The sequence below is a fragment of the Urocampus carinirostris genome, chromosome 5, assembly GCF_059441175.1.
Source record: "Urocampus carinirostris isolate Australia breed hairy pipefish chromosome 5, RoL_Ucar_1.0, whole genome shotgun sequence".
NCBI lineage: Eukaryota > Metazoa > Chordata > Actinopteri > Syngnathiformes > Syngnathidae > Urocampus > Urocampus carinirostris.
In genome coordinates this window covers 21,735,563-21,756,122 of record NC_142353.1, presented here as the reverse complement: position 1 = coordinate 21,756,122, position 20,560 = coordinate 21,735,563, and the positions used below count along the sequence as shown (strand labels likewise).

General features: G+C 38.7%; 2 protein-coding genes across 3 annotated transcripts in view; one reads left to right on the top strand and one right to left on the bottom strand.

Annotated features, from left to right (window-relative positions):
• nmrk1 (nicotinamide riboside kinase 1) overlaps nt 1-20,560 on the top strand; it is a 191,301-nt gene that overhangs the window by 157,091 nt on the left and 13,650 nt on the right. The gene's annotated exons all lie outside the window — the stretch shown is intronic.
• On the bottom strand, nt 1,829-20,415 carry ostf1 (osteoclast stimulating factor 1). Its single transcript, XM_088336149.1, has 10 exons — nt 20,251-20,415; nt 9,792-9,838; nt 8,042-8,092; nt 7,143-7,206; nt 7,016-7,069; nt 6,837-6,944; nt 5,111-5,160; nt 4,956-5,034; nt 3,564-3,662; nt 1,829-2,413 (listed from the first exon to the last, which is right to left on the bottom strand). Exons 1-10 carry the CDS (start codon nt 20,282-20,284, stop codon nt 2,355-2,357), a joined length of 645 nt encoding a protein of 214 aa, XP_088192275.1. The 5' UTR covers nt 20,285-20,415; the 3' UTR covers nt 1,829-2,354.

Below are 20,560 nucleotides of genomic sequence, written 5' to 3'. Positions count from 1 at the left end.
GTAGAAACTTTCCATAATTTTCAATGAGGATAAAAATCATATTTTCACCTAATATATTCAGGTAAAAGACATTAGCTGCAAATGTCTCTTTTTTAATGATTCCTGCAGCCGTCAGACTATATAATAAGCAGTGCTCTCGATATATGCAAAGTCATGGAGGGTGTGCAGTCTTTGCACATTACAGGCCCCTTTAACTTTTTTGCACACCTACCATTGGAAATATTCTGATTTGTTTTATTTTACGGAGTACATGTTTATACTGTTGATATTCTTAGCTGTTATTATTCTTCGTCCTACTGATGTAACAAAATATTTTCCCATTGTGGGACGAATAAAGGATGATCTTAAAGGTGTAGAGAGGCCTATTTCTAGTAACCAACAGTCCAGTAAAGCCGCGACTTTTCGCAAGCTTTTAACCCTGCGGCTAATGATATGGCTAATGTCTATTTTTTTCTAACAGCCACTAGGGGCGCCCAAGCAATAAATCTAAGAATGAGACAGGTGGAATATAGGTGTCGAAAATGCAAATCTCATGCTACTTCGTGCTTTGAGAATTAATAAAACTAGCGTGAAAAGACCCTCATCATGAAAAAGTTGTCAATCGAAAGGAGAGGGGGGCTAACTACAATATTGCTAATATTTTAAGAGTATTTGTAAACGGAAATATTGTTGCAAAACTAATGGATCACAAGAAGCAAGACATTTTTAAGGCGGATTTCTTTTGATCTGTCTGCATCACCGTGTTTTTGAGTAAATATTTTACACGGTTGGATTCAGTCGGAATGTGAAAGGGTCATGGTACAAAGAATTAATTTTTCTGTGTACCATCTTTATTTGTAAATAGATCATGCTTATGCTCATCCTTCCATCCACACCACTTATCCTCAATAGGGTTGCGGGGGTACTGGAGCCCATCCCAGCAGTCTTCGGGCAGTGGGCAGGAGACACCCTGAACTGGTTGCCAGCCAGTTCCATTGCACACAGAGACAGAAAACTCACTCGCCCATTTACACCTAGGGACAATTTGAACCTGATACGTTTTTGGAATGTGGGAGTAAACCCTCGCAAGGATGGGGAGAACATGGAGGGCTGGTTAGCTGGATTTGAACCCATGACTTCAGAACTGTGTCACGGACTCATTAACCACTCATACACTATGCCACAGGTGCGATTTAAGTACGTTTTTTCCTTTAGAAATGTACTTGGTGCAGCTTATTAGGTGTGCTCTATAGTCCAAATTTTAGGTACACTGTTTGCCAATTGCATTAGAAGGCTAAGAGATTTTGTTCGGTTAGAGAAGCGATAATGATGAAGCACAACAGTGTATTCTTTTCCCAAAAAATGAAGGCTATCCCATTCAAGAACTAGCTAAGACAAGATCCACAACTGTGTGTACTACTCCCTTCATAGAACAGCACAAACAGACTCGAACCGTAGTACAAAGAGAATCAGAAGTTCCTGCTGCACAACCAAGCAAGAGGACAAGTACATTAGTCTGTGGTTTGAGAAATAGACACTTTAGAGGTTTTCAACTAGCAGCTTTTGTTTAAATGAATCCACAAAACACCAGTGTCAACCTCTACTGTGAATAGATGACTCAGATACAGATTTATTTGAAGCCTCCTAATGTCTCGACTAACGATTTTGAAACCTAACTCATAAATAAAAGTGTAACTTATGAAAAACACCAAATTGTCTGGGCTTCCCCAAAGTTTTGAACAGTCGAGTATAAAGATCATTAAAGTACTCCTAATAAAAATGCCACTGTCGTTTGGTTTTTCGTCACGTGTCTTGCAACACAGGAAATTGAACACCCTGGAGATATCAGTCGATTTGTTTTAAGTTAAAACTCTTTAATTGCAGATAGAAGCAGGTAGAAAAAGTTTGTGTTTTGTAAGAAAAGACAACGTACAGCCACCAACAGGACACTTTCTTTACATAAAAAGGCACTTTTTTTTTTCACCTCGCCGGAACATTTGTCTTTACGCAGCAACACTTTGCGATAACAGTGACGTTAAGGAGGATTTTAAATGTATCATTTATCTTGCATTCAAACCTGGCCATCAAAAGTGTTGGCAAGGGGTCCTTTGGTTTTTCAAAACGGTAACTGATATACTACTGTGATGACGTTAAAGAACCGGTTCAAAGACACTTATCCTGCTTGGAAGCAAGTTCAAGAAAATCGTCTCCTACAAAAAATCAAAGTGCTGACATCGCCAGCAGTCCATCAAAATCACAACAAAATTGTCTTCGGATTTGGATTTGTACTACTGCCATGTCAATGGCTTGATTTAGAATGAAGTTATTGTAACAAAAACAAGGTCATTTCTTTAGTGGCCGTTGGAACTTGGTCCTCAGTCAGAGTCTTCGTCATCCAGATATTCTTCGGCGTTGTCGTGCGAGCGGGTAATAGCTGAGGGAAGAGAAGAAAAATGTCTCTTGTAAAGCATTGCAGCGGTAACTCTACATAGGAGCTTCATTTGTTCCAGAATCGTGCTCGTCGCTCGAATTACTTGTGAACAAGCACAATTTCCCAAGAGGAAATAAATAAGAAATGCCCCGTTTTTGACCTACCAAAGTGAACAGTAAATAGCTATGAAACACATCTTCCTGATCATTAAAAAATAAATTAACCATTCAAAAAGCCAGGAATATGATAAATAGGATATAACGAAATTAAATGAGTTTTTTATGAGACGCTGTAATGAAGGTGTGCGGGAGAAGCGGCTTTGTGTGGGTAGAGTGACGCTGCATGACTTGATACATGAGCACTTACTGTACACTTAAAATTTAAGTTATTACAACTTTAAATGTGATTAATTACATTCTTTCCCTCTTTTAGTTTTTTTTACTCGCAATGATGTCACTTTCTACAGGTCTTTAGAAGAAAAACAAAAAAACAATTTTAATTTTTCGTCTGACTCCATTTCAAAATGTTATGGATAACGCAAGTGTCATTAAAGAGAGCTGATGCACGACGATTTGACACTTTCTGGATGTTTCATTTCAATGAACTAAACTTCCCCCCGGTAAACACATCTGTTTTGTCCTCTTCTTCGCCGTTCTGTTTTTGCAACAGGGATAGAAGCTCCCCCCGAAAATATTGCACCAAAGTGTTGTGTCAATTCGTCCGCGCCTTTGTGATCAGCACTCGCGGCTTCCCGATTTTACTCCTTAGGTTTGGTCACTCACACAAACACCATGCTTGAAATTTTATGTCGTTTCAATTGCCGTTTTTCTCGTTTTGGTTTCAAACACCTTAACGTTTGCTTTTCCCAAACTCATAACTAAGATCACAAAAAGGGAGATGCTATAAATTGCGATTCAAGAGATTTGATCAAAACCAACTTGCAGCAGGTATAACCAAGGGTGCAGACTCCAGTGCCTAATGACGGGAGGTACATGTGCATACTGCACTGAGCTGATGGCGGTGAGTGGTCTCGAATAGTTTCTAGTGGTTACCGCCTTAGATTTTTGTTAAAAAAAAAACTCAAAGTTCTTACTCCTAGAGGTGCTCATATAAAGAGGTACCACTGTAAGCAGAGCAGAGATCGGGAACTTACTGCTGGCCAGCTTCCTCTTGAGCAACGAGGCACACTGCGCATTGGTGGCCATCTCCATCGCCAGCTTGTTCTCGTTGTTACGGATGTCTGTCCGAGCATCTGGGCACAAAAAACACCTCATTTGACCCAATGTGTGAGTTTTCCGGGAGCAGCAAATGTCATCATAAGCAACACAAAACAAAAACAATTTCAACTTTGATGCCAACTCAAAAATAAATCTGCAAAATAGCTATTAAACTGAACAACATGAAGTTTCCTATCTTAAATCGATGCGTTTGTGTTTTAGTAGACGCTAAAAATAAGGAGAAGACATCAAAGGATTTTGAACTTGCAAGGGGGAAAGCCCAAACCTCACATAAGAAATTACTGTTCTAAAAGCCCACACTCTTCGGCTGCAAAACGGCAACTTTGCCGTGCCTGCATACATCAAGCAGTTTTCAGTTTCACTCCCAGGTGTTTAAGTCACATGTTTTAAGATCATGTGACCATTCAAGATGGTTACTACAAGAGTACGGGCACATATTTTCAATGCGCCAGGGCCACCATACTGTTAAGAATAGTCCAAGATTGCAACAGACGTCAGAAGTCTATGCAGTGTCTTTGGTTGTTGCCGCGGTAACTGACAAAGTTGCGTTCACTTGTCATCGTTCCTAAAGGATTAAAAGGAAACGAATGATTCGGATGACACGAAAAGAGAACAGTAGCACTTATAATCAATACCTTGCTCTGCTGTTCAATTCGGGTGTATAAATTGAAAATTGGATTTTTGAGTAAATGGGTTTGTGGCATTGTGGGAAGTAGTACGGTCTTCCTGAAAGATATAAATGCATGGCTGCACGTATTCATTCCAAAGATTCTTCACAATGCTTAGTTTGAGCTGACAACAACACACTTTCTACTCTAACATATCTAGTACCGTGACTAAAATGTGTGTGATAATTAAATAAGGTGCATTTTATCTATAATCTGTATCCGCAGCTTTTTAGTGGATATCACTGCGATCCGGGTTTAATTCCTGCTGCATTCACTGTTATGAAACCATTCATATCCCTAATAGCCTAGTGGTTAGGATTTGGTGCCCTTACTACTACTGCCTAGTTCGATCCATGTTGCCGCCATTATAATAAAATTACAGTCAGCGATAAAAGTATAGATTGATCAATAACAGCAACATTTGGTAATGCATTAGTTATTTTGTACGCAATTTGGGGATTTTGGGTGTGCCTTATAGTCTCGAAAATCAGTAATTGATATATCAATACCAGTCCTACAAAGAAGTGGTTTAATACATAAACCAATAGTGGGTGTAAACAAAAAAGTTACAGAATTTAAATTTTTTGGGGGACAAATACAAGTCTAACCAAATGAGATCAAATATAAATATAGCCTCACCTTTGTTTAGCAACATGGCCACAATGTCAGAATAACCCTTCCAGGCAGCAGCGTGCAGTGCGGTGTCCCCAAGCTTATTCTACGATGCAAATCTTCATTTCAATGCACTGGATTTTTTTTTTTCTTCAACTTATTTCCCTTTCACTTGCACTCACCTGCTGGTTGAGTTCAACGTTGGACTGGCTGAGCAGAAGCTCGACTACGTCTAAGAGGGGAAAAAAAATCAAAAATCAAACTGCTTATTGACCCTTTAAACACACATGCCCTAACCACATCAGGACACCATGCTGGGCGGCAGTAAACCGTAGTAAACAGTGGGTGGGGCCAGTAAACAACAACACAAGCTAGAGTATTCAACACCATTGGCAATGAATAGTCAAACAAATTTTGTGCAGCTGTGGGATGGGGTGCCTAACCTTGTTGGAAACCACAATGGGCGCTTTTAAGAGAAACTGAGGCTTGCATTAACAGGGCTAGATACCGACCTATACAGTCTTCCTCCTGAGATAGCAAACACATCTTTCCAAATTGTCAAATCTGCCTGATTTCAGTCCACACCACCTGTACCAATATATTAAAAATTGAGTATCCCCATACACCAGTGCTGATCTAAGAGCTTATAAAATTCTGGATGCGTACCAGATCTTCGTAGTTGGGTTACCGGTACGCATTGCTCACTGATGCGCTGAGGCACCACATTATTGCAAAGGTAAGACACTAAAGTTAGCTGTGTATGCTAATTTGTTTTATCCAGGTTTCCCTCAAATCTTAAATAGACTGTAACCGAAAGCTGGTCAAATTGTTATTTTAGCTACTGTGAATACATCGCCAGTCAATACTTCTTAGTAAACATATTATACAGACTATGATAGTGACACTTAGGAAACAAAAAATTAGTACGCGCTCACATTCAGGGGTGTGAGATTCTTTTGCTGGTGAGTTAGTTACCCACAACACTAAACATAAAATTGATCAGAAATACATCAACCATGTAAAAACAGCTCGCAGCACATCCTGTAATAATTTGATGGCTGCGAGTCCCTGCCTGTGATTTGCAAATACATCGCCGTCTTCAGTGTTAATCAAAACGGATACGATAAAATACCAAAGTGGGCTAAGAACCTTGCCGGTTGGCACAGCAATGAATCTATGTCAAAATGGGTGGTTCTATTCTTCCGTGGAAGTTATTGGCATTTGTTTCAATGCAACTGCCTATTAGACTGCCGTGCACACAAGTACTTCTTGCCTTCCATCATGGCTCTCATTCTGCCAGGGAAGGAAACGTGACCTCACGTGCAAAGGGTCAATAGGGACGAAAGCAGGAAATTATTAATAAATGATGTCAGACAAGAAGCATCAGGCGAATTACTTTGAATGACCGAGTACCTTAAAACTAGAAGGCATCTTGAGAATAGAAAATATTGACACCACCATAAAAAAAGATTATGTTAGAGCAGACTTGTCGAACATACAGACTGTTGGACTATTCAATCCGGCCGCCCGCAAGTTTCTGAGTATGTCAAAAAAAGATGAACGTCTCGGTCATTTCAATCAAAATAAATAAATGCAAACCAAATGCTCTCTGTGGCCGCTAGAGGGGAGTGTTTAGTTTATATAGCGTTGGGAGATTTGTCAATCGGAAAATTAATCGACCCATTCATCAGTTATTAAAATAATTGTTAGTTTCAGCTATAGACGTGTCTAGAAAAGATACTTTCTCATCTGTGATTATGTCGGGTAGCTTACTCATATGGGCTAAATAGCGTGGCTAAAAATTTGAAGTTGACATTTTACTGGTCTGGCCCACCAGAGAATAGAAAGTCTGAGCCAAACAGCTTGACATCCCTGCCTGCATTGTAGGTCGAGTTCCTTTCCCCTTACCTTTATGTCCTCCGTGGCACCCCCAATAGAGGGCAGTGTTGCCCGCCTTGTCCAAGCCGTTGATTCCCACCCTGTTCTCCAAACATTCTCTCAGCCAGGAAAGATTCCCTGCGTGAATACAAAACATGGTCACTTAGATCAAAATCGTACCAAATGTGCCAAAGCAGCAGCTGCCGCACCTCGTTTGGCCGCTTCGTGCATCGGATGGTCGATAGACTCCGCCTGCTCGGTCACTAAAACACACAAACGAGCGCTTTCACGTGGGATTTGCATAAGGAAAACCTTCCTTTTCCCCCACCTACTTACCGTAATTGCGCGGAATAAGGCCCGTCCTCCCCCGGCATGTCCCCTTCCACCAGTTGCTGTCACTCTGACAATAAGAAGATGTAGAGAAATAAAAAAAATCTAGCCTGAGGTCGTTACTTATACAATAAGGCCATTTTTGACAGAAGCAGCTAATTAATTCTAGGGCAGGGGGTCTCAAACTGAATTTACTTGAGGGACGCCAAAGCTAGGGTCTTGGAGAGGTTGGGCCACATCGGGTTTTACTAAAAAAGAAGTCCTGAAAAAAATTCCACTGTTCTCAAATATTATATACACAAGATCCAAAAATAAAAAAACATTAAGAATTAATATGAAAATAAAACAAATCAGTAGGATACGATGATTCAGTGCCTCCTAGTGCTAAAAAAATGTCATTTAATACGTTAATCTCATGTGTGTGTGTTTTTTTTAAATAGTGGTTGGATCAAAAACATTTATATCGATTTTACATAATGAGCCCCACCTAGAGAGGTGATGTCGCTATCTTGCTACTAAGCCTACTCGTATAACCAAAATACTACTACTACTTTATTCATTTTAAAACGAAACAAAAAAAGAGGTAAAACGTAAAGCAAACAGATGGATGAAATTAAGGATATCCAAAGGACAAATTGCACAACACAATACAGAAACATTTAGTGGCCAAATAATACACACTGTCCTTTTAACCTTCATATTAAGGGGGGCTGATCTTTAAGGCTGTGATTGGCATGCGAGTTTAAGACTGCTGTTCTAGGAGGATGCAAGCCAAATCCCCTAAATTGTCACTTTATTAAACACATTATATGAACCAAAAACTATTTACATTCATCTTAAATTGGCACTACGAAAAAACGTCCTAATTTTAAAAGGTTATTCATGAATCTATTGGAATGTCTTACCGTGTCAGAGATGTAGAGGATGTCACCTTCTTCGAAATAGAGCTCATCTGGCTACAACAAAAAAAGTAACGCCACAATTTGATGAGCGACTTTGAATCAATTTTTTGAAGTTTTCAGGTAAACAGTTTTCCCTGTAGAAAATGTCGAGTGAAATTTAGTGATATGCATGATGGGGGTCAAAATCTGAGTTTATTGACCAATTATTTTTGTTTTTACTATCAAACACCCTCAAAGAAGTTTAATGAGGATGCGAAGGTTTTTTTTTTTTATCTTGACTATTATTGTGCGCAGTTATTTGTTATTTCGCCTGACTGGTTGTTTTAACTGTTATGGGATGTTCACATCATTGTTACTCTTGACCAATAATGTTGCAGTTCTTTGATTTCCATCTTTTTAGAGCTGATCTGCTTTTTTTTTTTTTTCAACCGAGGAGATTTAATAAAAATAAAGGGCTCAGGGGATGACCTATAAGAAACGGGTTGGAATTTCTTATCTAAGGGTTGGGTAAGTCATCTTCTGTTTCAAAACTCATTGGTGTCTTCTCTGCCTATTTTGAGTATCCTCAAGGTTTCTTCATTTTCCTCATGTTGAGTTTTTTTAGTTTATCCTTGCCCTTCATGCAGGTTTTAGATCAAGGGGACGGTGTAATAATACAGGGATGTGATTTGACCAAAGTGAAATTATCTGAAAATTAGCGGGGGGGGGGGGGGGGGGGGGGGGGGGGGGGGGGGGGGGGGGGGGGTGGGGGGGGGGGTGGATTGCAGCTAGCTGGGGGGGGGGGGGGGGGGGGGGGGGGGGGGGGGGGGGGGGGAAACCAGGTAGGACCAGGGCAGTAAAAAGTACAATAAGTATAGGCCCTACAGTAAAGTGTTGGTGTAATGTACACATGAAAATCTATTATTGTAATTGTTAAATATTTATGGCCATTTTTATTACGTTATAATATTTTCGAAAAAAATGGGAAAACTGTCAAATAAATTTGAAAAGTTTACCACCTACCTCAAAATTCACGACTCTATCAGCAACTGGTACAGGTTGTTGGGGTGGATCACGTCTCTTTATTACCGCTTCCGATTGTGATGTCAATAAGGGATGGAGGCCGTAAAGTTTTGGAGTTTTCGTTTGGGCACCGAAACTTCCAGCGATGGAATAATTTGTCGTTCTTGACTGGAGTTCTTTCACGTGTTTTTTGCTCTTTGCGTGACTTTCAAGAGCTTTGAAACCTCTCCCACCATAGTCGATGGTATCATGACACCAAATGCAAAGTGCTTTCCCGGCACGATCGATCTTCCGAATAAAGTCATTGAACAAATTCGTCACAGTCTTCTTTCCAACATTCGTAGATAATTCCTTCTCCAACCAGTCCCATCGAAACTTGTTTTTTACAATCTTATCAATTTCTTTAGCTCGCGGAGCATCTTTGCGTTCGATCACGGACATCTTTCTTTAAACACCCGGCAAAAACGTGTGAGAAATGAACAATGGCACACTCCTATAACAAGCGCGTTTATTGGTCAACACGAGACTTCAACCAATCGCAAGTACGTTTCATTTCAGTTACGGAAACACTCAAATGGCATGCTGTCGAGACGAAATCGTTTTTTTTTACCAATTAAAACACCGGAAATTTTAAAATTTTATTTTTGGAGATAAAAAAAGCGGAATTCCGCGAATTAGCGGAAAAATCACATCCCTGATAATAGTCTGTGGTTTGCAATAATCTGGTCTTTGCAGGAAAATATTTACTAACCGTTCTGGGGTCAAAGGTGAACTCAGCTCTGAACACCTTGACTTGGCCTACAAGCATAAAAAAGGAATTGTGTGGTTAAGAACAACAAAACAATAACTTCATTGAAGCCACAACAAAAACATTTTATAGAGCTTCAACTTTTTCCACATATTACGATCAAACTCAATGGGACATGGTGCATGGACATCTCACTTAAATGGAGTCATTTATTACTGTAACTGCTTTTCATCACCTGTGACTGCCCCCAGAATACATATGCAATGCCTTGGCGTCTTTGCACGAGTTTGAACACACTTCAGCTTCATCCCACAATACACACAACAAGCTAAAAATATTAATATACTCAAAATAGTTTTGCAAGAATGGTACATAAACAGCAACTACTGTATTTCGGACTATAAAACGCAGTTTTTTTCATAGTGGGGCGCGAATTTTTCTCCAGTCAAACTTGTATGTGAAATTATTAACACGTTACTATATCATTCAGTGTTTTTTTTTTTGTATTACCAGTACAGTACATCATTTCACATGTTGTTTCCACACTATATTGCAAGAGGGTGTTCTAGGCCCATGTTGATCATTTCAACATTGACCACAATAGAAGCGGAAGAAGGAAGCGGCTCATCTCCCGAGTCTACCTCCTGGGGGAGTTGTTTACAGTTAAAAGTGACACAGAGGATAAAGATTTCATTGGATTTAGTGATTAAGAGTAATACTGAAAGTTTGGTAACTATGTACTTAATGCTAGAGTTATCTGACTAACTCTTAATATGTTACATGGTTATTTACATTACTAGGCACGACAATCATGTAACTTTCATATACCGTACACTTATTCAGCCTGTCACTCTACATTTTATTTATTTTAAATTGCTTTTCAAGATGACATGTTTTTGGTGTTGGATTTTAACCAAATACATTTCCCAGAATTGCGACTTCTACTCCAGGTGTGACTTATACGTTTTTTTCCTTTTTAATTACGCATTTTTGGCCGAAGCAACTTATAGTCTGGAATACACAGTAAACACTTTTAAAGTTTTTTTTACATGAAATAAGTCATTTAGACTGCACAAACCTTTTATGCACTGTAGATGTAAAAAGGGTCAGAACCGACTTGTGGGTATACTCATCTTTGGTAGTGACAAGTTTTTTCTGTTTTTAATATTGGACACTTGCAAAGGAGATTGCATTGGATGGCAGTTTGATATTTTAAACATTATGCACTGTTTACTTCATTGTCACTATCTGCCAATATTCATTAGTAATAGTTTTTTAATGCTACATTCATTGCAAACTGGTCATCCTTATTTTTTTGATATACTTGTTTATGTTTGATTTTTAAATTTTTGTTTGGTATTGCAACATCCATTGCAGCCTAGTTATCCTGGAAGGGGGATTACCTCATGTGCGGTCCCAAAGTGTTGAGTTTTTCCTAGCCCTCATTTACGTTTTAGATCAAGGAATGGTGTAATAATAGTCTGTAGGTTGCAATAGTCAGTGCAGCCCTTAGAGACTCCTTGTGATTAAGGGCTATACAAATAAACATGACTTGACACACTGCTCGTCTGTTTGTAATCATGTATCATGGCATAGCGGTTTTCTTACAGAAAGCTTGAATTCTTTATGGATAGTGCACATGCAGCTAAACAAAGATGCCACTAAGAAGTGTTTGGCTACATATTCACCCCCTCGGTAACACGCGAGCCGAAGGCCTAAGCCCTTATGTCAAAGAAGTTATCTTCATTCCATAACCGGAGGCTCAACGAGCCAATCAGCAGCTGACCTTGGGCAAGAGGATTCACAATCCAGAAATAATTTTGAAAGCTTTTACACCAGGCTAGCCACGGTCCCTCCTTTTAGTACACCTGTGGTTAGAGCCATAGTTTGCTCTTAGTTTTATTTTTTTATCCACAACCTTTACTTTGGATCTGGTTTTGTAACCGGGGTGATTTTATAAAAAGAAAGGACTTAAGGGAGGTCTTTTAGAACAGTTTAAAATATTTTATCTAAAGTTAAAGCGCTTTCCTGTTCTCCTTGAAGGATCAAAATTAATCAGTCTTCGCGCCTCATTTTGAGTGTGTACTAAACTATTAACTTATCAGGTAGGCCAACAGCATTAAAACTATAGAGTCCTTTGCTGCATTCCAGAAAAGTAATGTATTTTTAAGAAATGGCATTCACATTTGTATCCATCTTGAAACAGAGCCATGAATCGTCATTGGCTGAAGTCTGATCATCTATATATTTATCTTCACCAGACAGTCACTCACAAAAAAACGGCTCCCAGTTATGAAATAAAGGAAGGTGGATTTTGCTTCTAATTTACTCATTAATCACTTAAACAATACAAAATTCTGTCTTTAGCTTATTAAAAGGTCTGTAAATATCCATATTGTTGGGAAATCTGCGTTTCATTTATATAATAAGTAGATGCAATATTAACCAAAATGCTTGGTTTGAAATAGTGGGGCGGCACAGAAGTCTGAGTCATCTTTTAGATTCCATTTTTTGTTTTCCCAGGCACATAGTTTGAAAGGGACATTTAGCACCTTCTAGTGGTAAAAAATGTAATTAAAAGAAACCAATACTAATTTGAGTAATAAGCAAATATACACGAACTCTCATAAACACATGCATTTTTTCAATACTCATAGGTTGAGGATTTTCTTAAATACAATTTTTAACATAACATGAGGCTCCCCTAAGCCAAAAACTCTTTCAAAAAAACGAGAAGAAAAATGTTGTGGTTTGACAACTTTGTGTTTCCATAATTTATAATCCATCTTGTTTTCAGTTGCACTGTGTAATGCAGGGCCATCTAGGAGATCAAATATTACACAGTGTCACTTTAAAAATAAGTAAGTCAAGTAATTTTTATTTTAATAGCCCTTAATCACAATGAGTCTTCAAAGGGCTGAACAGACCACAGATTATTGCAAACTACAGAATACACCATCCCCTGATCTAAAATCTACATAAGGGCAAGGAAAAATTCAAAAACCTCAACATGAGGAAAATTAAGAAACCTTGATAAAGGACATGAGGTAATCCCCCTTCCAGGGAGACCAGGCTGCAACAGATGTTGCAATAACAAAATACAGAGATATTGTCAACAATGGGGTAAGAAAACACTTTTTAAAAAATGCAGTGTGTTAAAAAAAGTCATGCTCAAGACAACTCAAAACGCACTTAAGAGGCATGACTTCAAGTCAACAAACACACACACAAGTCAGCCTTGGGTGCAAGGAATGCACCCACAGCCTTGACAAAACAATGACATGCATACATTATGTAAAAGCTACAATTTCTTCAACTAATAGAAAAGTTAACATGCTGCCGCTGTGAGAAGTTATGTACATAAGTGTGTTTTGAGGTGAGAGGTGCAGCGTCTTTCAGGGTATGTGGCCGTTTCACACACAATCCAGAGCTCTGTTCACTTCTCCTGCATACTCCACAGGCCTGGTCATGTCAGTCACTCCCAACAAACACCTGAAACCCCGTGGTTGTTTCACCATATCTATTGAGAATAAGTAAAATGATTAAAATAGAAACCCAACACGATTTGCATTATTTTTGTAATGTCCCAATGAGGTTTTTTTTAATGCATTAAACAAAATATTGTTTATTTGAAATCCAAGTTTATGGAAACATATTCCAAATAAGTCCCTAAAGCCTCAAATTGGAAAGTAGTCATGACTAAAGTCCCTCTCTATCATTGATGTGTGTGGATGTAATACTAGTCAGAGCTCACTTGTGGATAGATTCATCTTAGGGAGGCTGACAGCTTTAAAAATATTACATATTAGCCTTTTTAAGCTGAATTACACTGAACCGATTTCCTTTGTATCCAAGAAAACCACATTGAAATGTTTCCCAGAGTCTGGAGGTCATTGCGATGCTTCAGCAGAACTGTTAACATTAGAAGGGACTATATTCTCCCCAGGCAACCACCTCTATGACACTGTTGCCCCCTGGTAGGCACTACATGCCCTTCAAAACAAGGACAAACGGGCTCAGAGACTTCTCCAGGGCCATCACCACCCTAAACAAGTGTGCAAAACTGAAAATGTATATCTTGCAACCCATTTGGGATTTTGTGTTGCTAGTCATGTTATTGCACCACTTTTCTTTGCACTATTGTTGCGATGCACTAGATTTTAATTGTACTATTATAACCTGGGCCAAGCCAAGCACTACATTGTTAATGATGTGTAAAATTGCCCATTTACTCTGACCTTCTTTAATCTTTTTTTTAAGCTGTTTTGGGATTTTGTCCTTCCCAATAATATGTAAAAAAACACTCAAGAACTAATCAATGAATAAGAGCTGAGGTCACCATCTCACCACTATTGCTGAACAAAAAAATAATCTCCTTTGGCTTCTGCACCTAATGTAAACCTACCCAAAAGCAAACCAAAAGGCATTAATGGCACAGAGCTAAAAGCAATACCCACTTTTTGTCTGCTAGTAACAAGAGGGCGCAGCTTGCCACGAGCCACCAGCCGGGATGGAACCTCGTGGGAGGTGTTTTAATGTAAATGGGTGATCCAACAGACCCATTAGGCATGCAAAGAGTGGAATGGGTAAGACGATATCCGGGTTATTGAATGGGTGCCGGCGTATGGAACTGTGGAAAATGTTATGCATCCAAAACATTGCTTGGTTTAAGATGGAATTCAATGAGTAAATACTCTTTTGATGAGGTTCTAAAATGAGACCACAACCATGACCCAAAAAAAAAAAAAAAAAAAAAAAAAAACAATTGAAATTACACTCAAAAGAAATAAAGCATCAGTTGAAAAATAAAGATAAAATTGAAGATACACTAGAAGTAAAGTAATGACATTTTTTATGGTGTGGCTGGAAGTAGTTTATATGTGCTGAGAATGTGTTATCCAATAATGACTTCTTGACTTTCATTTTTGATGATTTTTTTTTAGTAAGAATGTAACATGCACATGTGACTTACGCTCTATCCCATTACTTCCCCTCTATCTTACCCACTTTGACGGCTCGCCTCTTCTTTAAGCTTTACACCAACCATATCGAATGGATGCACCAGATATTAAACAATAAAAGCGTCAAAGTTCCTAGCGTGCTAGAGATACAGTGCAGTGTGTATACACACAAACCAGGAAGTAGAAGACGGATTTTTTCTTTGGGGTAGATGCTGGGTGACCTCTCACAGTGCTACACGCCGGTAGCGATAGAAAGACGCCCTACAGTACTGTCCTGTACTCAGGAAAAGGTGGACAATACAAAAATCTAAACTTACAGCAATATCTAGATATTTTTCGACATCCCGAAAAAAAATGCTTGTATGTACCGTTGTTCGGAACTCGAATGCTCTTAAGGAAGGGAGCGTCTGTATTTAAGTTCTTGTATTGAATCACCGATATGAGTGTTAAATTTAAAATTAATGTCTAACTAGTGTATGCAAGCGCTTGGGCACACCTCCCGGAACCCCCAGATTCTGTCAACCCACCGGGGTCTTGCAAAATTCTATGGGAAACACTGATCAGTAATAATATGAATTGGCTATGGCAACAAACTGTAGTGCTCAACTTGCAAAATAAATAAATAAATATGCCACCCGACGAAGACTGCACTTTAATCGTTATTCTTAGTCTTTGCTGAAACCACCTCACCTGAGCCTCAGTGCTTCTCCTTGTCCCGCAACACCCTCTGTAGGAATTTATTTTCCATTACGCAGCATCATAACCGCATATGCAGTTGTGCCTCTTTATAGGAGTACCTCTAAACACCAGAATTTCGGCATAAGAGTTTTATTTGCAACAAAAAGTTTGCTCGCTACAAAAGGGAAAATCCAGTTCAAGACCAGTCCCAGGGGCTACCACTAGAGATTGCTCGAGACTGCTCAATGCCATCATCATCTTTTCCAGTCTGTGCATGAAAACTAGTCAAAAAAAGTGCTAAAATGTTTCTGTGTGTACGTTTGTTTAAATACTAATTCTAAGCGTACAGTAAGTGTTAACGAATAATTAACAGTCTCAATCTCATGCATGTCAACCCCCACCAATTGCTACTCTTAATAATGATTGCAAATTCTCCTAAATAAAATAATGAACCTTAAAAATACAACACGGCACATATTTCCTCACAGCAAGACAGACTATATAGAATACCACGACAATATTAACAATCTATGATGAAGAGGTTGTCTGGTAACAGTGACATACGATTAGGAGACAAAATGGGCAAGACGAGATCGGCCTTTGGATTCTCCTGCGTTGCAGAATTGGCTTTGGCCTAGTCGCTAGGTCCAGGGGAAACAAGTAATTGTACCAAATTACAACACATGTGACCATGCATGTCTCAAACCAGCAATGGTGGACATGTTTTTTCAAGCTAAAAATATCTAATAGTGTCCAACCCCAAAACTGTTTTAGAGATTAGAGGTAACACTTTACATTTATGCAAGTTAATAAGTGAAATATTGTAAGAGTAATAAATAGTATGTTAATTAGTTAGCAGGAATGGTGGGTTTGAATTAATAGAATATTTTTTTTGCACTGATGAACATGCTCCAGTAGCACATGGAAAATGTTATATTACACTAATTGCAGACATGTCACGAATATAGCTTTAAAAGTGTGTGGATTATGTTTACCTTTTATAGTTTGCAAATGTTCTTACATTTCTTAGAGTTTTTTTTTAATATTTATGTTAGATGTTTACTTAGTTTGGTGTGGACTCTTTTAGTGTGCAATGTTCACTTTTTCATGGTGGCTTTGTATAAATACTTGAATACCTTTCATGCACTGATGAACATGCTGCAGTAGCACATGGTAAATTTTAAATTACACTCATGGCAGACATGTCATGTTTCCAGCCCTCAAAGTATGTTGATTATTTTTAGTGTGCAATGTTTACCTTTTTATAGTGTGCACAATTTATTTTTGTTGTTGTTTGCTTTGTTTGGTGAGGGTTAATTTAAGTGCGTACATTTTATCATTTATACCGTGAAAATGTTCTTGATTCTTTTAAGTTACTTATTTCATTTTTTCAAATGTTATTTATGTTGGAGGTTGACTTCGTTTGGTTATGAAGAAAGGTCAAAATAAATATTTGGAATGTTATTTAGTGATGTTTTATATTAAAAAAATAGTCTAGACCACCGTTTTAATGAGCTTGAAGTGCTATCAAGTGCATTTCATAGCTGGGTAGGTACTTCTATCGATTGAAGAATTGAAAAGTAAAAACTGGTCAACAGAAAGCAACCCTAACAAGGCTCGCCAGAAATGGTGCTGTTTTCTCTAGGTTTAGCATTTCAATATGGTTGAGTATTAACAAAAACAACTAGCACAGAAAATGTACTTAAGAAAAAAAAAAAAAAACGCATCGGAATCGCCATACTGGACTGAAAAGTCGCAATTAGGTCATTTTTTTTTCAAAATCGTAAAGCCCTACCTTCCACTAGGGGGATATGGTTTCGATATATACAGGACTGTCTCAGAAAATTAGAATATTGTGATAAAGTTCTTTATTTTCTGTAATGCAATTAAAAAAACAAAAATGTCATACATTCTGGATTCATTACACGTCAACTGAACGATTTCAAGCCTTATATTATTTTAATATTGCTGAATTTGGCTTACAGCTTAAGAAAACTCAAAAATCCTATCTCAAAATATTAGAATATCATGAAAAAAATATACAAGTAGGCTACTCAACTAATCACCTGAATCATCTAATTAACTCGAAACACCTTGCGAGGGTTTCCTGAGCCTTAAAAACACTCAGCTTGGTTCAGTAAACTAAATCACAAGTATGGGGAAGACTGCTGATCTGACTGCTGTCCAGAGGACCATCACTGGTACCCTCCTGATGGAGGGTAAGACACAAAAAGAAATTTCTCAAAGAGCAGGCTGTTCACAGAGTGCAGTTTCAAAGCATATCCACAAAAAGTCTGTTGGAAGGGAAAAATGTGGCCGGAAACGCTGCACAACCAAGAGAGATGACCGCAGCCTTAACAAAATTGTGAAGAAGAGCCGCTTCCAGAATTTGGAGGAGCTTCAAAGACAGTGGGCTGAAGCTGGAGTCCAGGTATCAAAAGCCACAGTTCACAGACGTGTCCGGGAAATGGGCTACAATAGCCGTATTCCCATGGTCAAGCCACTTCTGAACTCAAGACAACGAAAGAAGCGTCTGAGTTGGGCTATGGAGAAGAAGCACTGGACAGTTGCAGAGTGGTCCAAAGTCCTCTTTTCAGACGAAAGCAAGTTTTGCATTTCATTTGGAAGTCAAGGCGCCAGAGTCTGGAGAAAGGCTGGAGAGGAGCAAAATCCAAGTTGCTTGAAATCCAGTGTGAAGTTCCCACAGTCAGCAATGGTTTGGGGAGCCATGTCAGCTGCTGGTGTTGGTCCACTGTGTTTCATCAAGTCCAGAGTAAATGCAACTGTGTACCAAGAGATTTTAGAGCACTACATGCTTCCATCTGCTGAAAAGCTCTATGGAGATGAGGATTTCATTTTCCAGCATGATCTGGCACCTGCCCACAGTGCCAAAACCACCAGTAACTGGTGCACTGACCATGGCATCACTGTCCTTGATTGGCCTGCTAATTCCCCTGACCTGAACCCCATCGAGAATTTGTGGGGTATAGTTAAGAAGAAGATGAAAGACACCAGACCTACAAATGCAAATGAGCTGATGGCCGCTATCGAAGCATCCTGGGCATCAATAACACCTCAGCAATGCCACAGGCTGATTGCCTCCATGCCACGCCGGATTGATGCAGTAATCCGTGCAAAAGGATTCCCAACCAAGTACTGAGTGCATCAATGGACATTTTTAAATGTTTGATTGAGTTTTGCTGTTATAAAATTATTTTTTTACTTGGTCTGAGGAAGTATTCTAATATTTTGAGATAGGATTTTTTAGTTTTTTTCAGCTGTAAGCCAAAATCAGCAATATTCAAATAATAAAAGGCTTGAAATAGTTCAGTTGATGTGTAATGAATCCAGAATGTATGACATTTTTGTTTTTTTAATTGCATTACAGAAAATAAAGAACTTTATCACAATATTCTAATTTTCTGAGACAGTCCTGTACATATATACGTACTTACAATACAAAACTTGAAATGACCCAAAAAACTGTATAAAACAAGGTGAATGTATAAGTTGATGTGTCACTTGTCACACAAGCAGTTTGAGCAGCAAGCACGCCCCTGGAAAAGGATTAAGCTCCCATGAAGAGGTACCAGAATAATTGTTTGATCACTCCCTCAATTGCTTTCAGTTAGTCAGTAATGCTGAGAAGGACCTGGCTAGGAAGAAGCTAGGGCGCTCCTGAGCCAACTTGTGTCCTTCATTCTTTATCGGCTTTCAGACTTTCTTACCCTTACCCCTGCTAAAATAAGAAAAGGACTGGAGAGTAATGGGATTGAGCCTTAGCCCCACTTCCCTTACTTATTGAAGTTCATGTAGTGCTTTTTTACTCCAAGATGTATTATTTAAAAAATTCTGATCATTCTGCAACTCAGACTGCTGATGCCCATCAGGTTGCTTGCACCCCTAACGTTATTTAAAGAATTTGTTACCACTTAAGGTGTGGTCAGTGGTAGAATACAGTTGGACAGTAGTGTTCAACTGTTTATTAGAAAAATAAGAAGTTCAAGAAATGAAAAAGTGATACACATTTTTTTTTACACCAGTGCCATTTTTTTGGTAAAAACTTAAGAGGTTCCAGAGCATTCTCCATTCGAGCCCCAGTGCTGTGGAATACTCTGCCCCCTGGGATTCGATCTGTAACCTCTGTGAATGTGTTTGAATGTAGACCTAAAACACTCTTATATTCTATAGCTTATAAGTGACCTACATTTCATGTTGACAATATCTGTGTATTGTTTGTTATTGCAACATCTGTTGCAGCCTGGTCATCCTGGAATGGGAATTATCTCATGTGCAGTCCCTTCTCATGGTTTCTTCATTTTCCTCATGTTGAGGTTTTTGAGTTTTTCCTTTCCCTCGTGTAGGTTTTAGATCAGGGGATAATAGTAATAATAGTCTGTATTTTGCAATAATCTGTGTTCTGTGCAACTCTTTGAGACTCATTGTGATTAAGGGCTATACAAATAAACACGACTTAATATTAAACATTTTTTTAAAGTCGCTTACTATTGTTGTTTGCTTTTAACTTGTGACCTGAAACGCAACACACTCACCTACAGAGCTGCAGTGTATAAATGGGGAAGTCTAAGGCCAGTCGCATCTGTCTAAAAAAACTACATCGCTTTCCCCAGTTTTAAATTCTTATTTCAATACCCAAGGGTAAGATTTAATTCTTTCTATTGGGTAACGCCTGAAACGCCAACAATTTCTGTGTTTTATAGGCACGACTCTCTCGTTCACCAGTACATTTTGTAAACGAGCTAGCCAAGCGTTGAAAACAACTCGGCGATTTTCCACCAAAATGCTGAAAAAGCTCAATTTACCTGGTTTGGCCGGCTTGGGTGGAGGTTTGGACATTTGAAAAACTGTAAAAGTCGAATAAAAATCAAACGCCGCGTACAAATTCGAGTTCGAAAAATGAGCTGTGCTTGGACAGCACCTCGGTGTCACTCCCTTTGAGGAAGTCGAGGACGTTTAGACAACGCGGAAGTGCTTTATTGCGCATGCGCACAAACATTTTTTATTATAAACATTTTTGAGATTAGAATTCATGTACCATTTTATTTATCATTTTTATTAAGTATACTTGAATGTAAATATTTGAAATGCATTTTGTTGTACTATTTTTTTGCC